Here is a 23,317-nt window from a genome sequence, read left to right as displayed (position 1 = left end):
CCCCCTTCCGCACCCCCCTACGTGGCGCTGAGGACAGAGCTCAGTTTTAACAAACAAAATGTTCCTAGGGATGCAATACCATCCCTGATTGATTTATAATTCCTGAAACACTGTAAGAGCTTGCTGAGTATTGGTGGGTATAGAGCGAATGGATCACCAAATGAATGACAAGTCAGATGTGTGTGTCTTCTATGAAATAAAAGAAAACAAACCCACCGAGGAACTCGAGTTGCAGTCTGGAATCCACTCCTTCTTAGCTATGTGACTGCATCCCTCCTGACGGTGACTTCCATCTGTGGACTCAGTCACCTGCTCGACAGATATTTCTAGCAATTATGTTATGCTAGATTCTGGTTTAAATGCTAAGAGTTTGAAGCCGGAAGCAAGTCCCTGATCTGATCACAGCTCATGCTACCGAGTGACATGGGCAGCAAGGGCAACCGAAGTCAATGGATAGGGTGATGTCAGGGGCGTTCATCATGTAACATGTCGGTCGGAGACTAGGTAGAAAGCATGGCTACTTTCGTGGTCTGGGAAGCACTCAACGACTAGACTTTTCAGTTGCGATCCTTTTAACAAACCAGCTTTCAACTGAGAAACGAAAAGGACCACTATATAAATACCCAGGGAGTAGAGCATCCTGCCAGAGAGAATAGCAATCACAAAGGCCCTGAAGACAGTTTCATTCATATTCCCAGGGGCATTTGGGATGTCATTGTGTGGTTTTTTGACTGGAAAATACATGTTCTCACGTAGCTTTTAAAATTTCATGGTGAACAGGGCATAAAAACATAGTCAACAGCAGAGGCTGGAGAGATGGCTCAGCAATTAAGAGCTCTTGAGTGCTCTTCTAGAGGTCCTGAGTTTAATTCCCAGCAACCACATAGTGGCTCACAACTGTCTGTAATGGGATCGGAATCCTTCTTATGATGAACATGAAGACAGAGCACTCACACACATAAAATACATGAGTAAATAAATCTTTAAAAAAAATATAGCCAGTAGTGAAAGGGCAAAAATCCAGTGTGACGCTCCACAGCTGTTGTAACCATATAGAAGTTCATTGAGATGGCAGACTTTGGGTCTGGTTAATTTCGGTGTGTGATTTTTTTTTATGGTTTTATTTCTCTGTGTAGTTTTGGTGCCTGTCCTGAATCTTGCTCTATAGACCAGGCTGGCCTCGAACTCACAGAGATCCACCTGGCTTTGCCTCCTGAGTGCTGGGTGGGATTAAAGGCATGCGCCACCACTGCCTGGCGCATGTGATGTTTTTTATTTGCAAATTCTTTATAAAGAAGTTTTAATAAAAAGCCACTGTCTTAGAGGTTCTATTGCTATCTTAACCAAAAAGCAACTTGGGGAGAAAGGGGTTTATTTAATCTTATAGCTTGTAGTTATTTTCTAAGGAAGGCAGGGTAGGAACTCAAGGCAGGAGCTGATGTAGAAGCCATGGAGGAATTCTGCTTACTGGCTTGCTCCATCTGGCTTGCTCAGACTGCTTTCTTACAGCACTCAGGGCCACCTAGTGACACTACCCACAATCAACCATCAATCAAGAAACACCCCCACAGACTTGCCTCCAGGCAACTTTATGGAGGCATTTTTCTCAATTAAAAGTCCGTTTTCTGAGACAGATTTAAGGTTGGTGTCAAGTTGACAAAACCAAGCGGTATGGAGCTACTAAAAATCCTGAGGGTGGGGGATTTTATCAGTACCTAGAATGGTGCTAAGCATCCTATAACACATAGGACAGCCTCCCTGAACAAAGAATGATGTAGTCTAAAGTGTCAAAGGAGCTGGAGTTTCCATTGCTTTTAAGGAATGGAAAGTAATACTTGCTGCATAGAGCTTATATTTCAGTGTGGAGATGATGTGTAAAAGTACCGCAGAGTTGTCAAAAAGCAGAAGATCAGAAAACAAAGAAAATGTGGGACAGTATAAGGAGGTGTATTGGTAGACGTCGCAGATGAGTTGTTGGTGGCATGGACTATAATTTTGACCTCTTCGGCAGTTGAATCTGGAGGGAGGCTTTGCTTCTGGAGGTGATGCGCCGTGGCTTGGAAGTGGCCAGTCCTTTGGGTGCAGCTCAGTTATGCAGAGCATGGGACCACTCAACCCGGAGGTTATCCCTGCATTAAAAAGCAAACAAAACCCTTCAGAATCAGAGGACATCTCAACCCTTGGATAAAAATAGAGCAAGCTGCCATGGGCTAGAAATTATAATTATTTTCTGCCCTGTGTCAGGAGTGTTTAAGCTCTCTTTCTCAACACCTTCCCTGCCCTAGCACCACGGACGCAGGACAGTGCTAATTTGATTCAATTCTTATTACGTGTTGCTAGCTTCTCACTTTTCTATTAGAGAAATAAAACAGTGTGATTTCAGTCCCTTACAACAGTATTGTGAGTTTTGTTGTGCACCAGACATTTTTCTGTCCAGGTTGATTTCTTGAACCCAACAGCAGTAACTGCAGATTCTACTATTTTTTTTCCTCCTTTTTTACTACTTCTTTGAGAATTTTGTACAATGTATTTCAATTACATTCACCCCTTCCCCAGCTCCTCCCAGATTCTCCTCCTAAACCCACTCAACTGTCTCCTTTTTTAAAAAAATATGCACACACATGCATATACATATGCATATGTTAGTATGCATTTAAGATTTTACTAAAAACATACATTGTAGTTTTGATAGATTGGTAAGTACATATTTGTATTCTTGGTCTCTCTTTTATTTCTCTCCCAAGCAGTGGCACCTAGTAGGTTTTCAACAAATGCCATTAAAAAAGGTTTATTTGTGTATTTGTTTTTTGGTGTGTTTTGTATGTAATTGTGTGCATGGGTGTGCTTGCTCATGTGTGAGGGCCAGAAGTTGATGTTGGACATTTTCCCGTATTATTGTCCCACCTTTGTTTTTGAGATGGGGGCTCAATGAATCTGAAGTTCATCATTTCCCTGGACTGGCTGGCCAGTGAGATCCTGGGATCTGACTGTCTCCCCTAGTGCTGAGGTTACAGAAGTGTGCTGCCATGCCTAGCTGTTATGTGAGTGCTGGGGATCCAAAGTCAGGTTCTTGTGTTTGGTCAGGAGGCTCTCTACTCTCTGAGTCATTGCCCTAGCTGAATACATGTCTTTGGAATGAATAAACAGATTAAATATACATACATTTGAGATGACTAGATTCCAACTCATCTTTCCGTATCTTCTTATTTATGCCACCGAAACACAATTTGGTAGGTGAAAGACCATATTCTTGTAGAGTATTACTAAGATGTACTCATTTACAACTTTATAACTTTAAAATTATTACAGAAGATATGTTTTGATCCATAAAGTTTCTGAATACAGGAATCACAAGACTCCTAGTGGTTTATAATTTTCCTATATTCTTTCAACTGAGGGTAGGATTATTATTTAAATATTAATCATAAAAAACTTGCAAAAATTATGTGCTGAAATTAAACAGAAGTTTGTTGAGGTATATAAACGAGGACAGGGTTATTCAGCAAGATAATGGATTATAATAAATACTCCTGATTTAAATTTATTTAAAAATTTAAGGCGATTATATACAGTGCAACATTTTATTTTGGGTGCCATTTTATTCTGTGAAGGAACTTGTTGACCAGTTCACTGAATGTGTGTCCATCTTTTTTTCCCCCAGTGTTATTTCTTCACAATCGAGTTTGGCCTTTGCAAGCAAGAAGGTCAACTGCGAGCATATGGAGCAGGGCTACTTTCCTCCATTGGAGAATTGAAGGTACGAAGCTGTGAATGAAAATATCCTCCCCAAGCAAACTGGTTCAAGGTCATGGAAGATATTGATTTGTTGGTCTGAACATTTCTACTCACAGCTCTGCATACATATTTAATACCGAGGATCTGGCACCTCAGATGTGGGTGCTGACCTAACTTTTTGCACCTCTGAAAATGGGTCAAGCCATTCTGGGTTGGTGGTGTGACCCAAATGGATGAGCAGCCATGTGCCCAAATCAACAGGAATGACAAATGTATGCTCCAATGCTGGGAAACAAACGGCTGACCTAAATTTAGTGCTGAAAAGTGGGCAGTGAGTTAACAGGGATGCTCCTGATTGACACTTGCATGGGATGCTCCTGATTGACACTTGCATAGGATGCTCCTGATTGACACTTGCATGGGATGCTCCTGATTGACACTTGCATGGGATGCTCCTGATTGACACTTGCATGGGATGTTCTTGATTGACACTTGCATGGGATGCAAGTCTGGCCTTCCTACTTTTGTTTCCATGTCCTTCATGGCTCCATGGACTTCTACCTCTCAAAGAGGAGTTTGAGGATATTCCATCTTCTCCAAAATTAATGCAATTAAAATACTTGTGCTTATCAGCAGTTTAAGACAAAATAAGCTGAATAAGCACAGTGTCAAGGAGGCATGTAGCATGTATTTGTGATGCTTAGAATTTTTTTTTTAAAATAGTAAAATGATCATTTATTTAGAAATGGTGGGCTCTGGAGCATTCTGATAATTTTAACATTCTAGTAAGTTTTGATGCATTTAGAAGGCAATATGATGTACAATCTGGAGAATTATACTCACAATAACTTAATCTTTCCTTGATTATTCAGTCTAAGATGAGGATTAGAGACTAGCTTAGGGTGTTCTCTTCAGCATTGATCGTTGTTGTAGAATACGATTGGGAAATGAGTTGCTCCTGGAATGTTTTGCTTATTTGTATTCTCGAAAGATGCAATCTCACTGCAGTTTTATCGAGTCTGTAGTTTTATAACTTCATTAATTAGATAATTTATTCACTCCTAAAAACCTTCACTGGATGCTTACAGGTGGCATGCCCTGTACCAGATACTGGGAATCAAGAGACAGAGAATGATGAAGAACATGAATTCAAAGAAAATGATGCCAGAAATTATCAAATTCTTAAACAGAGTTTAGGAATGTGGAACATATCAACTCAGTCCCTATAAGAATCCGATGTCATTATTGTTAGAGATGAGACAGCTGAGGAAAGCCATTACAGCCCTTGCCTAAACTACACACGAATGTGCTAGAGCCAGACCCAAGTGCAGACTGTAGTATCAGAGCTCTAGGTTCAACAGTCTGAGGCTCTTATCATCCAGGACTTGACCCCTACTGCCAGATAAACAACCAAGCAAATAATAGAAAAAGTGTGACAACTGTGTCTGGCACATCATCGGCCATGCTTGAGAAAGGCTTTCTGAGGAGAATCTTGTTGCTCACAGTGAGTCCTGAGGAATCAGCAGGATGGATTAGGAAAGGATAGGATGCACACATGAGCAATGGACCAAGGGAGTGTGTAACACATGGGCTTCAGTCAAAACCCTGTACGTGTGCGCGTGTGTGCGCTTGTGTGTCTATGTGTGTGCGTTCCATAGTACACGTGTGGTCAGAAAGCAACTTTGAGGAGTTGGTTCTCTCCTTCCACCATGTGGTTCTGAGGATGATACTCAGGTTGGATGGGACACTGAGCAAGCCCTTTTACTTGCTGAGTCATTTTGCTGGCTCTTTAAAAAAAAATAACATCAATAATAATAAATTTAATGTTACTACAGTGGCCAAAGCCTACAGCAATAATAGGACATCATACCCTGTAAGTCCATGCCCTCTAAGACTCTTCTTGGTTCTCCTGAGAAAGTCAGAAAACAAAACTCCCTGAGCTACATCTATTTACATTCTCTTCAGATAGTTTATAAATTATTCTAGAAACAAACAAATCTCTCTCATGCCCCCCAACTTTTGACAGGTCTCCTGGTCTGGTTAATGAGGCATGTGTAGGCAGCATTGGGGTGAATCTGTTGGTTTTGTTTTGACTGGTGTGGACAGAATCATCTAGAAATGGAAATCAGCTAGAAATATGTACAGCAAAGGGCATTGTCTGCGTGCAACATCCTGTTCAGGTCCATCACCTCTGGTCATTAGCATTCTTCCAGTCTCAGATTTCAACACTCCAGCATCCCCATGATTGCTGTTTTGGACCATTTTTACAATTCAGATGTTCTTTTTACAAGAAATACCTTCTAACTGTTCACAGAGAATACAGAACACTGGAATTTTCCTTAGCAGCCCCTCTCTTCCTGTCTGTCTTATTCCTGTAAGTGCTCAGAACATTTCACAGTTCATTTAAATACTTAAACAATTATGTTTGCTTGTATGTGTGTGTGTGTGCATGTGCACGTGAGTCCAGGTGTTCATGGAAGTCAGAGAGGGTATCAGACCCCCAGGGGGTTATGAGCTTTCTTCCCATCCTCTGAAAGAGCAGCAAGCACTCTGAGTCACCTCCAGTCCCCTGAATATCATATGTTTTTGTTTGAAGAAAGATACTATGGTTCTAGACTGAATGTAAGGATGGCTTTATTAATACCATTATCATAATTCTTGTATAAATATCCTTACAGTTTTGAATGAAGTTATCTATTGCAGTAAAGTATTTTCTACTACTCCAACTGATGCCCTATGGTCCCTAAGTTTCTGGAGGCTTTGGTATAGTCTTCATAACTTTTATCTAAGTACACACAATTCACCTTTTCTCTTGGAACATAAAACTTGTAAGATTTGTGCTGTAATTTTCCTGTGGGCATAGATGCTGCTCTTCAGAACTGGCCAAGTGTTTCCAAGAGGGGTATCTGTAGTTTGGAGGAGGACCTTGATTTTTTTTTCTTCATAAAAAAAGCACTTGATTTCTCTTTCAGAGACAGACCTAAAGCAAATATGGAAAGTCTTATGAAAGCTAGCATAAATCTGATTAAAAACTACCCACACCATGATGGTTGACATACTGCTTGGAACTCCAAAAGCCCGGGAAGTGGGGGGGATTTTCTGCATTTCCATCATTTTAGAGAACAGTTAACCATGAGCTGAGTCATCTGGAAAATGAATTTTGAAAAGCAGGTTCAAAACAGGATAACTGGTTGCCTTTTACTCACTGTCTAGCATGTGTCTTTCACGTCACACTTTTTCTCCTCATCCTACAGTTGACCAAACAGTAGAGTCTCTTATTTTTCCATTAATTACTTCCTTGCGTATTCATTCATTTTCTTCCATAAGCCCCAAACGGATGGGCCAAGCTGTGACACACAGAGTCTTGTAGGAAAGTCCTGAGGAAGGGGTTATCATGTTGGGGAACCAACAGCGAAGTTTGTTCACTCTGGGACAGGGATTAGTTACTTTTCCTTGTCACCTCGCTAAAGCAACTTGAGGAAGGAGAAGGTTCATTTGGCTCAGGTTTAAGGGGAAGCTGTATGTCTTCTGGGGAAGGCGTGGTGGTAGGAATGGCCAATGAGTATGGCGGACAAAGATGGTGATGATCCTTGCTCCTATCTCCCTGCTGGGCTACAGCCTTCAACACTACTACCCAGTGATTCACTTCCTCCCAACTAGGCTCCACTTCCTGAAAGTTCCATGCCTCCCCAAACAGTGCCACCACTAGACACTAAGTGTGGAAACACACGCGCCTGTGGAGGCACGTTGCACGTTCAAACGGCGATAGGTGGCGAGGAAATGACTTCCGACAGTGAAGGGTGAGCCTTGCCTTTAAACAATTCATCTACTTCAGCCGGGCGTGGTGGTGCACGCCTTTAATCCCAGCACTCGGGAGGCAGAGCCAGGTGGAACTCATCTCTGTGAGTTCGAGGCCAGCCTGGTCTACAGAATGAGATCCAGGACAGGCACCAAAGCTACACAGAAGAAACCCTGTCTTGAAAAACCAAAAAAAAAAAAAAAAAAAAAAAAAAAAAAAAAAAAAAAAAAAAAAAATTAATCTATTTCAAAAGTGAAAGGCAGTTTCTGCTCTTCTTTTTCAGGGATAAGGGTGAATTCCAGTTCTTTATTCCTTTCAGGGCAAAGATTAGGCGGCCTCGGCATCCACTCTACAGTGATTGCTGGAATATTACATAGAAATACATCTCTTTTGTGTTTCAGGTTTAAGCAAATTTGATTATCGGTGGGTTTTTTTTTTTGTTTTTTTTTTTGTTTTTTTTTTTTTTGGCTTTAGTGTTAGGATGTCCTTGCATGGTGAATTACTGGTTTTACCTTTATATAGCTATTAATCTGCATTCTCCAAACAGCTTTCTATTTATTATGATCATTTGTATTTACTGCCTCTTTCAGCTGTTGCTGGGAGGTGGTCAGAATTACTGCCAGGCTATGGAGGAGAGCCTCCAGGGCTTTGCAGGTTTTCTGAGGTTACCTGGAAGGTCAGCGGACTCAGCTGCTGAGCTCTCTGCCCTTACTGGGTTGGGCAGCTCAAGCCCCCCTTCCTGTTCCCTTCCTTTCTTGAAGGCGGGGAGTGGGGGGCACTGTTAGGAATGACAGAGAAAATGCTGGAGGATTGAGGGATGGAAACTCCTCAGCTGTGTCTGCGGAAGGAGGCTGCTCCTTTGCCCATGCAGCTTATTCAAACCAAGAACGCCCTAGCATCACTGAGGAAAATGAAGTGTGATGAACGTTGCTGAACTTGGCAATAGGGATATCGATCCCATGTAGCGACGGCTTTAATTAATGGCATTATCATAATCCCTATGTGAACATCCTGTAGTTTCAAAGGAAGTTATCTATTGCACTGAAGTATTTTATACTGTTGCAACCGTTGACCTGATGTTGGTCCCTCAGTTGCTGGAGGCTTTAGTGAGTATGTAAATGAGGCTCAAAGAATATTACCTATGTGCATGCATAGTGCACATATACATAATGAAATCCACCTATTTGTTGTTGTTCTGATGTGGGAAAAGGTGACTGTGCTGTGAACATAGGAATCTTTGCAAAACCTTATTTGGAATCTAGGACCCAAATTACCCATAAATCTGGCTTCACACTTGGGATTTTTTTTTTTCCTTCAAAATTTAACCAGTCCTGATATAGAGAGTGAGGATCACAGGGTTTACATCTAGAGTAGTTGAGATAATACCTCTGTGTCACTGCATAAAGGGGTGTCTGAGAGGAAAGAAGATGCCAGGCTGATGAGCCAGAACAGGCACAACTGCAGAGTGGGTCTTACATGCCTCATATGTGGGGCCATTCTTTCCCTACAGGTTCTAGACCCCTGGGGGAGAGGGAGGAAATGCTTATTGGGCAGCACATGTGGATACTAGTAATCCTGTCTGGACTGAGTTAGGAATGATAACTGTGTTGAGTACTTCCCCTGTTAGCCATTTGCATACATTCCCCATTTAATTCTGACCACAACCTTGGGTTCTAGAGTCCATTAGTTTCCTCAAATTGCATAGGAAGGAAAGGAACCAAATATAAACTCCAAGGTTAAAATGTATGCTCTGAATTATCTTGCATTATTATCTGTCAGTGTCTTAGGGTTTCTATTGCTGTGAAGAGACACCATGACCACGACAACTCTTATAAGGGAAAACATTTAATTGGGGTGGCTCACTTACAGTTCAGAGATTCAGTCCATTATCATCATGGTGGGACATTGTGGCATGCAGGCAGACGTGGTGCTGGAGGAGTAGCTGAGAGTCCTACATCTTGCAGGTAAGAGAAAATGATCTGTCTCACTGGGTGGTATCTTGAACATATATGAGACCTCAAAGCCCACCCCCTTCCTCCAACAAGGCTGTACCTACTCCAACAAGCCACACCTCCATTAGTGCCACTCCCTTGGGGGGCATTTTCTTACAAACCACCACACCCTATTCCCTGGCCATATCATAATGCAAAAAATGCATTCAGTCCAAATTCAAAAGTCCCCATAGTTTATAACAGTCTCATTCACTGACTGCCCTTTCAACTCAGGCTAATCCATGGCTATTAATAATGTCCTCACATTTATTAATAGACAAGGGGCAGCTAGCCAGGGCTTCATGCTTTACGGTTGGAGAGACCCTTGTGAACCAGAATAACACACACACACACACACACACACACACACACAATATCATATACAGTTCCTGAGAATAAATCATAATTTTGAGCATTTAAAACAGTTAACTTCCTCTGCTGGGTCTGTGTGGTGCTTTCCTGTAATCCCCACACTTGGGAAGCTGAGGCAGGAGGACAGTGCTGGTCAGCCTAGGCTACATAATGAAACCTGTCTTTAAAAAAAAAAAAAGCAGCCGGGCGGTGGTGGCGCACGCCTTTAATCCCAGCACTCGGGAGGCAGAGCCAGGCGGATCTCTGTGAGTTCGAGGCCAGCCTGGGCTACCACGTGAGTCCCAGGAAAGGCGCAAAGCTACACAGAGAAACCCTGTCTCGAAAAACCAAAAAAAAAAAAAAAAAAAAAAAAGCAACTAACCAACCAACCAACCAACTAACCAACTAACTAACCAACCAAACAACAACAAAATCTAGTCAGCTCCCAATTTTCACTTAAGTATTATATTGGTTAAGTGCCGTATATAGTCCCTGATAGTCTTTGCCTTGAACTGTAAGCTGTGTACTCACTGGGTTTTTTTTTTCTCCTTGAAGTCTAAGGCAGGGCACCCTGTCCTCTGAGAATTCTCTTGATATACTGTAATCCTCTTTTCCTACTAAAATGAATGAATGCGGACATCTGGAGAGTCAGTGCAAGAGCCCCATGATGAGTGTTTCAGAACCTGCACTGTTTCCAGTCACTGGTGTTGAATACACACACTGCGCAGGTGCCCTGCACACACACTGACTGGTTGCTAAAGTCTTCTAGAGACTCCGGAGACGGGTAGTTTCACTGATGAGTTTCATTTCCTTTTGTGCCTGTCCTCAACTCTGTGAAAAGTGTTTGGCTCAGCAGAGATGTCCCGAGGACCCGTGGCTTAGTTGTTCCTATAGCCTGTGTTGCTAACAGTCGGCCTCTGCCTCCCAGTGCAGGGGAGAGGGTAGATAGACTGAGGACACTGGGTCAGTCGGTGTCCTTCCTTCAGTGTGTACCCATGGATGAGTGGACAATTTGAGTAGCACATCAGTTAAATGTAATCATAGTGGATGGCTGCAAAGAGAGCAACTTCTAATTCTGAAAAAACCATAGCAAGACATTTTGTTTGGTAAAACTGTAAGGTTGTTTGGAAAATGTGGACAGGATTTATTGGTCATGTGGAACCAGACGTGCCCGATGTTCACTGTGCTGGGCTCTGCAAAAGTGCATTTGTAGGTGCAATGACCTTCTGCCTCAGAATGATGTTGTTCTGTGCTCCAGAAAAAGAATGAGTTCACGCTGAAGGTCCTCTACATTCCATGACTCATATATGCATTGATCTGGACAACAGAATTTTGTGGAAAAACAAATCACAAGCCCTTTGCCCCTTTCTGTTCATGTCAGTGTGGCTTCTCAATTGTATTTTCAGACATGGAAAAAAACCACAGCCTTGCTCACCAAGGGCTGTAAATAAGCGTGTGCACTTTGAAATTGTTGGAGGGAATGCACCAGGAATGTTGATGGGGAGGGCATTGGTTTGTAAGTTTTCAAGAAATTCTCACGATTTGGTTGAGAAGGCAAAGAGGCAGAGAAAGGCTTTGGGTTGGATCAAGGAGATGCATTCAATAGCGTCTTTAGAACCATCCAATCTAAATGTCTCCCTCGAGGGAGTGGAGACTCTGATAGGTCAAGTGATCTACCATGGTTACAAGTAGGTACATCAGCGCGTGGCCTACAGCCTCTGTTTTCTAATTCTCAGTTCAAGGCAATTTTTGCCATCTCTCTTTCTACCAAAAAAACCTGCCTCTTAGTAACAAAATCTATAGGAGGAGTATAGTTCACAAGCACTTATGTCAGAGTCACCGTGGATGCCTTTAAAATGCTCATTTCTGGATTTCATTTAGATTTACTGGATAGAATGAAGGCCTGGGTATCTATGGTTTCATACACTCTTCAATGATTCTTCTGCACATTACGTTTCAGAACCATCCATTAACAGTCTAGAAGTAGGCAGGTGGTGTGGGTAAGGACTGACCACTAACTTTTAGTGTCACTGGATTTATCTTGAAGATATAGTCATTCAGGATTCCTCAATGTTCTTAGTGCCAGGCATGTGGTGAGCTGAATGCAGCCAATGATGGCTCAGAGAGTAATTATACTGACTTTCCTTTTTTTTTAATGCCTGCTTTGGGCTTAAGTATAACTATTAATATTGGTTCTTTGCCCCCCAACTGGCAATATTTATTTGCTGTATATCACTCTGCTGTACTTTGTGGAAGGTAAATGATTACTTTGTAAGCACCCTCCAATGTATAAGCCCACTCCAATCTCTGTTGATACACAGTACCTGGCCTCACAATGTCTCCCAACGAGTCCACAAATAGTTCAGTGAGAGTCTCAATTACCTCTCTGCGCAGGTAATTATTACTTCTGCCATTTAAGTGAAATTTCAGTACATTGCTTATAGCAACAAATTTAGGAGCATATTTCTGCTGTACCTGCTTCTATTCATGGTGTAGATTTAAAAATCCATTTGTGTCAGGGGATAGCTCTGAACTGTCCTTCAGCATGAATTTGCCTGATTTTATATAAAATAATAACATGAGCGTGTTTTCTCCCTCAACTTCCAAGAGACTAAAAAAAGTAAAACAAAACAACCCTTCCCCAATACCCAATTTACCCTGCACTGGGAGGGTTCTATGCTCTATGGTAGACTACTAACTGAGCAGTTCTGTGGATTACTGGGCTAGTAAGTGTGATGCCGTAGCATTTTGGAATGGAGTTGACTGGATTCTGTGGTATGTTTTGCAGCATGCTCTTTCCGACAAGGCGTGCATAAAAGCCTTTGACCCAAAGACAACCTGCTTGCAGGAATGCCTAATCACCACCTTCCAGGATGTCTATTTTGTTTCAGAAAGTTTTGAAGAAGCCAAAGAAAAGATGAGGTAAACTTGCTCTTCTTTCTTCTATAGAAAGTAACTTTTTTTTTTTTTGGTTTTTCGAGACAGGGTTTCTCTGTGTAGCTTTGCGCCTTTCCTGGTACTCGCTTTGGAGACCAGGCTGGCCTCGAACTCACAGAGATCCGCCTGCCTCTGCCTCCCGAGTGCTGGGATTAAAGGCGTGCACCACCACCGCCCGGCCTAGAAAGTAACTTTTAAATTTCTCTGGCTGTTTATTCCTATCTGTTTCTTGTACCAGTGGTGGCTGACGGTGTATCTTTCTATTTTCATTTATTCTACAGGGACTTTGCAAAGTCAATTACCCGTCCCTTCTCAGTATACTTCAACCCCTACACACAGAGCATTGAAATCCTGAAAGACACCAGAAGTATTGAGAATGTGGTGCAGGACCTACGCAGTGATTTGAACACAGTGTGCGATGCCCTGAATAAAATGAACCAGTATCTGGGGATTTGATGCCTAGAAACCAGTGTTGTTATCAGCATGAGCTCTTGGGGGGCTTAGCAACAATTCAATCAGTGTTTTCCAAAATCAATAGCTTTCTGTGTCATGGTTAGTTAGTAAGCATGCAATTCTGTATGTCCTCCGTGTAACTTATGGCATTAATATACAAAAATACTCTAAGCAACCCATGCAGATAACCATTCATCATTTGGAAGATGGTGATATACTTAAATGTCTCAAATAGATTTGACATCTCTGATTTGTGGACAAACAGCAACTTAAACTGTGTCTTTAAAATTTGTAGCAGACAGTCCTCTCACAATTCTAGTGGTTGACCTTTTCTTCCTTGGACCTGAGACTTTTCCTCTGTGTTCATCAGATAAAATGAAAGTAGTTGGGACGTAGTTTCTGTTTTCAATAGGATCAGTATTATTTCAGACAAACTATCGAGTCTCTCCAAGCTTCTCATCACAGCAACAAAAGGTTTAGTTATTCTACTTCAGAAATTGTTCAGAAACACAGTGGTTGAAGTGATTTTGGACTGAGTATTCATACCGTGCAAGAAAAGAAAACTTCTTATGAACAGGATGCATAGGTTGCACTGACCTTGTTGAAACTGATTTGTGGTAAGCTTCCTGAAGTGTTTTGGAAGGAAACACTTTGAGACTATTTAGAAAGCTTAAACAAAAGGAAAAAAAAAAATCTTGGGACTGCGAATGTGTTGTTGGAATAAAATGAATTATCATCTCAGGCATCTGACTCATTTCTTTAGACTAAGACTCCTGAATGTCACAGGGATGTAAGTACCATCTCTGGTTCCAAAGATTTGGAAACTGAGTCATGGAGAAGCAAAGGAATTTGCTGCAGCTTGGCACAGTGAGGTGTGTAGCAGTCATAATCCATGGCATTCTCATGGATTTTGAACTGCTGACAAATCCACTGTAGCATACATTTGTGTTTGCACTGGCACAGAGTGAATACTAATGTTTAAAAAACTAAAGCTTATCAATTAACAGAAACGCGTCCCCCAACAGGACATCTATTTCTCTAATAGCTCTAAAACAGGCCCTATCTGTGGGGAGTGGTTTATTTTCTCAAAGTCTGGATAATTCTGGGTAAACACTAGTGGTTTGCCACAAATTTCTGGTGATCCTTGCTATAAAAGATAAACAAAACAAGTGTCTAAGTGAGCAAATGAAGAACCACTGAATTAATTTAATCTTCGGATGGGTTCCCTCACTGAACAACCTCCCTGATTCTGCTTCGTTTGGGAGGGAGTACAGAGATGAGATGGAGTGGGAGAGGATGGGAATGGGAAGAAGTATAGAAGAAAGAGATGGAAAAATGACTTTTAGTGTCTTAGTTACTTTTCTATTACTGTGATAAAGCACCATGCCCAAGGCAACTTGTGAAAGAAAAGTGTTAAACTGGGGTTAACTTTCCAGATGGTTGGATGAGGGTGAAACAAAGGAACTGTGTCAGGAGTTGTAAGCTCACATCTCAAACCACAATCTGGAGGCAGAGAATGGTGTGAGTCTTACGAAAACGCAAAGCCTGCTCCCCAGTGACACACCCCCTCCCACAAAAAAAGACTACTTAATCCTTCCCAAAGAGTTCCATCAACTGGAGACCGAGTATTCAAACAGATGAGCCTATGGGGCCAGCCACAGCTAAACCACTCCATTCCACTCCCGGACCCCCAGATGCTCATGGCCACATTATAATTCATTTAATCCAACTTCAGAAGCCCTCATAGTCTTTTAGTTTCAACGCTATTCAAAAGCCCCCCAAATCTGAAGTCTCTTCTAAGACTCAAGGCAATCTCTTAATTGCCACCCCCTGTAAAATCATAAGGCAGGTCACAAGCTTCCAACATACAATGGTACAGAATACACATTACCATTCCAAAAGGGACGATCTGGGCGGGGTTGCGGGGGACGCCAGTGAAACAATACTGATCCAGCAAGATCAAACCCAGCAGGGCACACTCCCGATCCTGTAGCTCCGTTTCCGGTGTCTGAGGGCTTTGGCGTCCAGCTTTATTGCCTGCAGCATGCTTCTCTCTCTCAGGATGGTTCCACTCCTTGTCTGCAGCTCTCCCTGGCAGATATCTCCCAGTTCTGGCAGCTCCAAAATCTTGGGATCTCCAACTCCATCCAGATTTGACTTTCACACCTTCATGCAATGGCCTTTCAGGGCCTCCATGAAGGGAGATCCCTGCCACACACATTTCCTGGCTCAGTGACTCTCTGTGACCTGGAAGATCTCATAATCCCTTTACTTATTTAATCTGTCATGACTTTCAATCCAGTACCACAGGGATGAGACTGACAAGTCTGGCTACCTCCTAGGATGGAGCCTGGCCCCTTTGAACCACATTCGTGGGGGCTTTTGTTAGGTGTTCCTTTTCAGGAGCAGAGAATTCCTTAAACCATATATTTTTTTTTTTTTTTTTTACAATTTGGAAGCTTAGTTGGGTTGGGTGTTGCGCTGAGGGCACCTTTCCCTTTTTTCCAATGCAGATCTGGCTCTCACTAAGGGAGTTAATCTCTTCACTGTTAACAAGCTTTAGCTGTGGCAGTAAACTTGCCAGTGTCCTGTTCATCTCCAAACTGTCCATTTGGTATTTCAGCTCCACTTGCTCTTTTACATTGTCTACCCACATCAAAGAGATTACTAATAACTACATAACAGAATCAATACTAGGCTTGCAATCTCCACTACAGAAATTAGTCCAGGACTTCTAAATTTAGCCGCGGGCGAGTACTTAGGACAGGCTGGACGGCAGCCACATTATTTGCCAGAATATGCAGAGGAATGGTCTCTAGACCAGTTGCTAATATTGTTGCTGTCTGAATCTTCTTGAGCTGGGCCTCCACAGTCCAAACAGCTATCAGCACTACCGTCTTCCAAGCTCTTAACTGGGTGGCCTGTGAAGGGGCCCCAAAATACCTTGACCACACAGCAGCCATGACAGGCTTAGAGGCCCAGACACAGCTTCTGTGACAGGCTTACTGGCAGGCAGCACCCAGATCCAGGAAAAGCCTTAAGCTGACACCACCCAGGGATCCACCCTGGGGTGAGGAAGCACCTGACGTCCCAAACATTCCAACCATTAGATAAGGTGGTCAAATGTCCCTGAGTCTAGCACACACCTGCTTTTGTTTTACAGATACCCCTAGACAATTGTCAGCCAATCAGAGTCCTGGACCCTGAAAATCTCCTCACCTCAACCTCTGCCATGATAAAAACTCTGCCCCACCTGAGCTCAGGGCTCTCTGCTCTCACCTCTGTGTCGAACAGACAGAGGGACCAAGCTCTGGAGCTTAAAATAAAGGCTCTTTGCTTTTACATGCGGGATTCAGTCTCTGTGGTGGTCTTTTGGGGGTCCCCGTGATCTGCGCATAACAGGCCCATTGAGCTCCACTTGCAGCAGTCAACCACTTTTCCAATCCCAAATTCCAAAGCCTTCTACATTCCTAAATAAAAAAGGGGGGGCGTGGTCAGAGCTGTCACAGCAACACCCCACTCCTGGTACCAGTTTCTGTATCAGTTACTTTTCCATGCGGTGAAGAAAATACCAAGTCAAGACAGCTTATACAGTAAGATGTTTAATTGAGTTGAACAGCTGAGAACTCATATCTTAAATGGCAAGCAGGAGGCATAGGGTGCATTAGGAATGGCAGGGGGCTTTTGAGGCTTCAGAGCTTGTGCCCAAGGCACGTCTCCTCCGACACGGTCACCCATTCCCTCCCAAACAGTTCCACCAACTGGGGACCAAGATTCAAACATATGAACCTATGGGGACCATTATCATCCAAACCAACACAGTTCGAAACCTACTTGGAATGGAGCCTCGAGCAATTTACGAGGATGTCCTTTTTAAAAACAGCACATAACATACAATTTAAAATCAATCCAGGTTCTTATATGGGACCCCTTATTGGTCAGATAACTTAGGTATCAACAATATATAGAAGAGAAACAAAAAATGGTTCAAATATATACCAGTGCATTAGCTCGAAAGATCAAACTAAGACGAAAATTCTGGGCCCGAGCGTGTATCTTTTAGCTTATTGACAGAGTGTTTGCTCGGGAAGTGTGAGGGCTTAGGCTCGATCTACAGCACCACAAAATAAAAACCCAAACAAAATAAGCACGCCGAAGGCCCACAGCAAACAGTTAAAGCACAAAGGAAAGGAAAAGTTCCGAAGCTGGAACACTGGTTTCGTAACCACAGGAACCCCGTCCTTTCCGAAGCATCCTTGGAACAGCTGAGTTCTTGTGAAGACATTTGGTCCACAGAATGTGAAGATCCCGCAGCTTGTTTGCTACTCTGGGTGGGGGTGACAGTGCCGTGGAAAGTTATTGGTGGCAGAGAAACGGGAAACGAAGTCAAAAAGTTCTAGACGGATCACACAGCTGTGTATTTTAATAGTTTTATAGAACCATTGATACAGCTTCTCAGACCTTATTTTACTAGATCCCAATGACCCTGAATATCTCCTGACAAATAGTAACCCAGAATAATAATCTGGAACAGTAAGATCTAAAATGTTTAGGGTAAGTTGCTGAGTTTTCTTGGAGAAGAAAATTGGCTGAGAAATCCTAAATGTCTGCCATCCCTGCTGTTTCCGTGATGGAGGAGAGCTTCAGGCACAAATCCTGGAGAGTGTTGTTCCATTCTTTTTCATTAAAAAAACAAACAGACAAACAAACACATAGCCATAAGTGGCCAGTGAACTGTTTGCTTGAAGCTCTGTGAAAGGACAACTTCTCAGTCAAATGTACTTGAGGGAGAATTTTATCTAATCGTAAACAAGTCAGTCCCCTAGACAAAAATAACATTTGAGGTGTCTTCTGCTTGGCTGATGGTGAAATCTTCAGTTTTCTTGCATGTGCAAGAATCTATCTTGTTTCAAAAATAGAAGAGCTGCAAAGCAAACAGGCTTTTCCCCACAGAGCTCACATAGGTACCATGCAAGGGGAAGGAATTAGACGATGCTTTTTAGATGTGTTCTCCACCTCGAAGAGCAGTAATCATGGCTTTCACCCTGTGAAACAATGGAATCGTGGGTTTCGTTTGTTGCGAGCATTTAACATGTAAATGCCATTACAGCTAATGGTGGGAAAAATCCTATCAAATTTAATAGCCATTATAGGAAAAGTGTTGGCTGAAAAAGTCCTCGGGTGGAAATAGTGCAACAAAAAAAAAAAAAAAAATGATCACAGGCAGCCTCTCGTCATGTCTGGTACCTGCTCTGTGCAGCCATTTGTCTCAATGATGCCTCGTGACTTTAAGCTAAATTAAGTAGATCCAAGGACAATTATAAATTTCAAGACACTTGCTCGCTGTCATCCCCTGGTGAGTCATCTCTTCATTTTGGCATTTCTTCTGACTTCTATAATCAGCTAATCAGAAATCAACGTATATTTCCGAGCAAAATCAAGTTTCTTATGTGTTACTATTTGCAAAAGATAGGCAAAAAAATCTGATTATAGGCTTATTTTTGAACATTTTTGTATGTTATGAGACAGGTAGGGTATCTACCTGGATGTTCTGGTATTCCTGGATAAGCTGTTCCCTTGAACCAGTAAAAATGCAGTGGACTATTTGAAAATTTACCTCTTAAAAGTAGGACACTTTGGCCAGTGCTTTATTGTTTTGTTTTGTTTTTTAACACATTAGTGGAAGGGTTGTGAGGTTTCTAGCTTAGTCTCATTTGTTTACTGTGTAATTTAGAAATGATGCTTTAGAGGGACTCTCTATCTGTGCTTGTCTGACTTGCACAATAGTAAATGGGCCTGATCCTAATAAATGTAAAATATTGAAACATTTACCAACAACGAAGAGTCTAAAATGAAAAAAAAAAGTCTGCTTTAATGTAGAAGCAAATAGAAATACGAAATTTCATTTTCAAATGGAGTCATGGCTCACATCATCTCATTTTCTTCATTCGAAGAGGAAAACATTAACATGAGACGCAGTTGTCCTCCAATTCATTTGGTCTAATTTTCAACTCCTGAAGTGCCGAGTGCTGATGCTTACTCTCATGAACCTTGTCTGACTTATAATGAAAAAGAAAGCAGCCTAGAGTTTTCTGGTGTGCTTCAGCTTGTCCCCCACCCCATTTCTTCCCCCCCTTTCCCTTTTTCTTCTTCAATTTCCAAAGACAGTGTCTTAGTTTGAAAAACGATTCTTATGTAGATTGTCATATTAGGAAGAGACAAGAGATTTAACAGTAGAACACTGGTATTCAACATTAGGTTTGTATATTTCGAAAATAACTGGTGAAACATGAACTGGTGGTATGTTTTATACTATTTAGTACCTCAAAACATTTTTCCCCATTGGCTTAGAACATACCAGGATATATTTTTGGAATGTGAGGATGGAGCAGGGAGTAAGACATAGGAAGTTTATACCCACTTCAAAATTTCCTTCTAGTGGGAAAGACACAAGTAAGAAAACAACCCGTGTGATTTAAAATGATGGCATATTTTATGAAGAAAGTAATCACTGTGATCCGAGAAAAAGTAATGGGGTTTCTATAATGTTCTCTGTCTTGCGAAGAGAAGTCTCCTTGATGAGGGGTGAGAACAATACTGATATGTGGGTATAAGGGCAAATTATTTAGAGTGCAGTCAGGTATAGGTTCAGTGAAGTGATGTTTGTCTCTTCTCCAAGATATACTATTTCAGTAGCCCTAGGCCATATTTCCAGTAGCAGGCATGCTTTCCCTCTTGGTGAACTGGTATTAAGTCGCAGAAAACTGATGGCTACTGCCAAGGTATGCATGCCACTCTTGTACCCTTAGGGTTATTATGCTATGCTGGTTGTTGTTGTGGTTCATGGGTGTCATTGCTGGGTGGGACTGTTGGTTGCTTCCCTCCTTTGGAAGCTTATATAGCTGTTACAGAAAACCACAACCAATCAAAATACAGAGTTGTGGATCCCAGTCCCAGTGGCTACATCTACTCCTGCATCTAAAGCTTATGGAACGTTATGGAGGAGTCGGGGAGAAGATTGTGAGACCCAGAGGATCAGGGAGTTTGCTGCAAGGCTCTTCTGCCTAGTAATGTCAGAAGCTACACCTGTGAAGTCTCACCAATATGACTGCCGAAGTATGACCTAAACAAGGATGACACCAACAGACACTCCAAAGTGGACAGGGGAAGCCCATGGGGCCTCATTGCTATATAAAAGAACTACAGGCAACTAAGGGATATTAGAATAGGAAAAATAGTCTTCCAGTGGGAACAGCATGCTTATTGGTTATCCAATGCCAAATGGTCAGCCCTGAAAACATACAAGTAACATACAGACTGAGCAGTTTATATTTAGGAATATATATGCATATACATATATGCATGTAACAACCATCAATAAGAAAGGAGGCCATGAATTTGAAAGAGAACAAGGAGGGGTATATGGGAGGGATCAAAGGGAGGAAAGGGAAGGGAGAAATGATGTAATTATATTACAATCTCAAAAACAAAGGGAAGAAAAGTAATGGGGAAGGGGTACTAAGTAAGATGGGTTTACTTGTAGATGACGTTGACCAAGAACCGTGATACCAGAAGCCAAGAAGGAAGAAGCTGGGAAAAGAGCATCCCATGAGGAACAAGGCTGTCAGGGGATTGGAGTGGAATGACAGATCAGGTGGGAACCAAGATGAGCTAAGGCGGAATTCCATGGCAGTCAGGAACCCTCTTAGGGCAGTGTCATCACTGGAGGGCTGGAAGGAAGCCATTGACAAGGAGCACTTCATACTTCTTACTAACATTGCTGTGTGGAAATGAACAGGTGTGAGAAGAAGAATCCAAACAGGAAAACCAATTAGGAGGTCATTGTAGTGTTGGGTTCTGCAAAGTCAGAATCTTGCTGGCCTCTAAGCTCTAAACTTAGGTGGCAGGCAAGAAATCCCAGAGGAAATTGGAACAACTGGTACCTGGGTTGGTTCTCATTTGGCTAGAAAATCACTCATCTAATGAGATCCTTTGTCTTTCTAAAATACCTAAAATGTTGACAAAACAACATGGTATTGAAATTTCCCTGGACAGCACCTAAGAAAGACAAACTAGACTGGAGAAAAAAAGATATGTTCCCTGTGTAATTCAAAGACACTGATGGCAGAATATGAATTAGAAAATGAGCATTGTTGAGAAACATGCATGGCACTGATACATAGGGTAATTCAGGACAAAAATATTCGTTATCTCTGGGCAAAGTACATACTCCACACAGTCAATCCACCCTGGCTGTTTCTACAGGAGTGTACATGATTTTGGTAAATCTATTTCCACTCTTCCTGCTGCCTCCTGTCTCCCCATCTGCATATTTTACGCACTCTACAAAGGGCTCACTTGCTGTGCTCCCCCTCTCTCCACGAAGGATGAGTCTGGTGTAACAGCTGGAAGTATATTTCCTTCTTTGGGAAGATTGCAGGGAGCCTGATGTTCAACCCAAGGGCGTCTGTGGTTGTGGCAAACAGCAGACTCATGATCCAGCCTGGATACAGTTTTTTATAATTGAACCATGAAGGCATCTGACAGATGTGGGCAGGGTAATTTGAAAGCTAGATGGCACAAAGAAATCAAGTTCATTTTCTGTCAAAACCAAATCTGAAAAAAAATAAAGATGCAAAGCTAACCCTCGTATTTAGTTTGAGAAAGAAAATTTTAATTTACGGGAAAGTGATGGGTTATGGCAATATCCTGATCCCCTTTCACTCCTGTGTCCCTTCAGCCTCCTCACTTCTTCCCTTCTTCCCTTCCATGGAACTAGCAAGATGCTGATTCAGGGGTCTATTATTCCCAAAGGTTTGCAAACCACTGAACACATCTAATGTACAGCTTGCCCAAGTGTAGTGAATAGCTAACTTCACAGACGTTAATGAGGCCAATTATTGGCAACAGAATTCGAAGTGAAGAACACATTAGGTTTGCTACTATAGCAGTTATTTGTTTATCGGGATTGATTGAGGCCAACTTCCTTTTGATCATTACATCTGATTGATCACTGCACATGGCATTATCAAAGAATGAGGTTCCCAAATCAGATAGCTACTGGGAAGAAAAATCTCTACCTTGCAAGGGCAGAACACATTTCCCTATCCATTTCAGTGTGAAAGCCTAGCCATTAAAATGGAATAGATCCTAATTAGTCTCCTTACAAATCTCTAACACTTTTTGGTCTTTCCTGTAGAGCAGACCGTAAAAAGAAACCTAAATTCCTCCCTTGCCCACGTAGAGTCGATATCAAAGAAAATAAGTTGCATGGTAATACTTACTGCCAAAAATGAATGCAGACAGAGCAATCCTGATTTGAAGTGGCATTGGAAAGTATAATTTGATTCACCCAGCCAAATGATTACTGCAAGTGCAGATCATCAGCCCGGCCCACTCCAGGACATTTGAATTGGTGATCAGCTGACAGCTAATTGCCAGCCTGAGTTTGCCTCTTGAGCTACTGCCTAGAAACAGAGAAAGAGAGAAAAAAAAATCCCTATTACTCCTGCAGATTTCTAGCCTAGATGGAGGCCTTTTCCATGTTGGAAATATGTGTTTTTGAGTGCTTGTCTCTCTGCTTATACCACCCAATTGTAGTTTATCTACCTTCTTGCCTTTGTCCAGTAACTACATCCTCGTTTTTTTTTTTTTTTTTAAACTCGTGGCAATACTGTTGCTAGAGTTTTCCTGCCTGGCCCACAGTCAGGACAAATCTCTGACACCCGCCAGTCCCAAGCCGCTTAAACCCGATCAAATAAACACAGAGACTTATATTGGTTTCAAACTGTATGGCCGTGGCAGGCTTCTTGCTAACTGTTCTTACAGCTTAAATTAATCCATTTCTATTAATCTATACCTTGCCACGTGGCTTGTGGCTTACCGGTACTTTACATCTTCCTTGTCCTGATGGCGGCTCGCAGTGTCCCTCTCTCAGCCTTCCACTTCCCAGCTCTATTCTCCTCCTTGTCCCGCCTATACTTCCTGCCTAGCCAATGGCCAATCAGTGATTTATTTATTGACCAATCAGCAACACATTTGACATACAGAC

General features: G+C 42.1%; 1 protein-coding gene and 1 long non-coding RNA gene across 4 annotated transcripts in view; one reads left to right on the top strand and one right to left on the bottom strand.

Annotated features, from left to right (window-relative positions):
* Tph2 (tryptophan hydroxylase 2) overlaps positions 1-14,007 on the top strand; it is a 102,469-nt gene extending 88,462 nt beyond the window's left edge. Inside the window, exons 9-11 of the mRNA XM_052753384.1 lie at positions 3,662-3,757; positions 12,665-12,798; positions 13,095-14,007. Coding sequence (XP_052609344.1) covers positions 3,662-3,757; positions 12,665-12,798; positions 13,095-13,269 — 405 coding nt within the window. The 3' untranslated portion in view covers positions 13,270-14,007. The remainder of the gene's footprint in view (positions 1-3,661; positions 3,758-12,664; positions 12,799-13,094) is intronic.
* Positions 782-23,317, bottom strand: LOC128119794 (uncharacterized). Of its 3 annotated transcripts, XR_008221680.1 has the most exons (4): positions 23,150-23,317; positions 22,551-22,733; positions 9,402-9,491; positions 782-2,129 (listed from the first exon to the last, which is right to left on the bottom strand). It is a non-coding gene; the product is annotated as an uncharacterized LOC128119794 (long non-coding RNA). The 3 variants fall into 3 exon arrangements; XR_008221681.1 differs by lacking the exons at positions 782-2,129; positions 9,402-9,491 and adding an exon at positions 16,873-21,882; XR_008221682.1 differs by lacking the exons at positions 782-2,129; positions 9,402-9,491 and adding an exon at positions 16,873-18,311.

The sequence above is a fragment of the Peromyscus californicus genome, unplaced genomic scaffold (genome assembly GCF_007827085.1).
Source record: "Peromyscus californicus insignis strain IS unplaced genomic scaffold, ASM782708v3 Scaffold_24__1_contigs__length_46423439, whole genome shotgun sequence".
NCBI lineage: Eukaryota > Metazoa > Chordata > Mammalia > Rodentia > Cricetidae > Peromyscus > Peromyscus californicus.
This window is presented reverse-complemented; position numbering and strand designations above follow the sequence as displayed.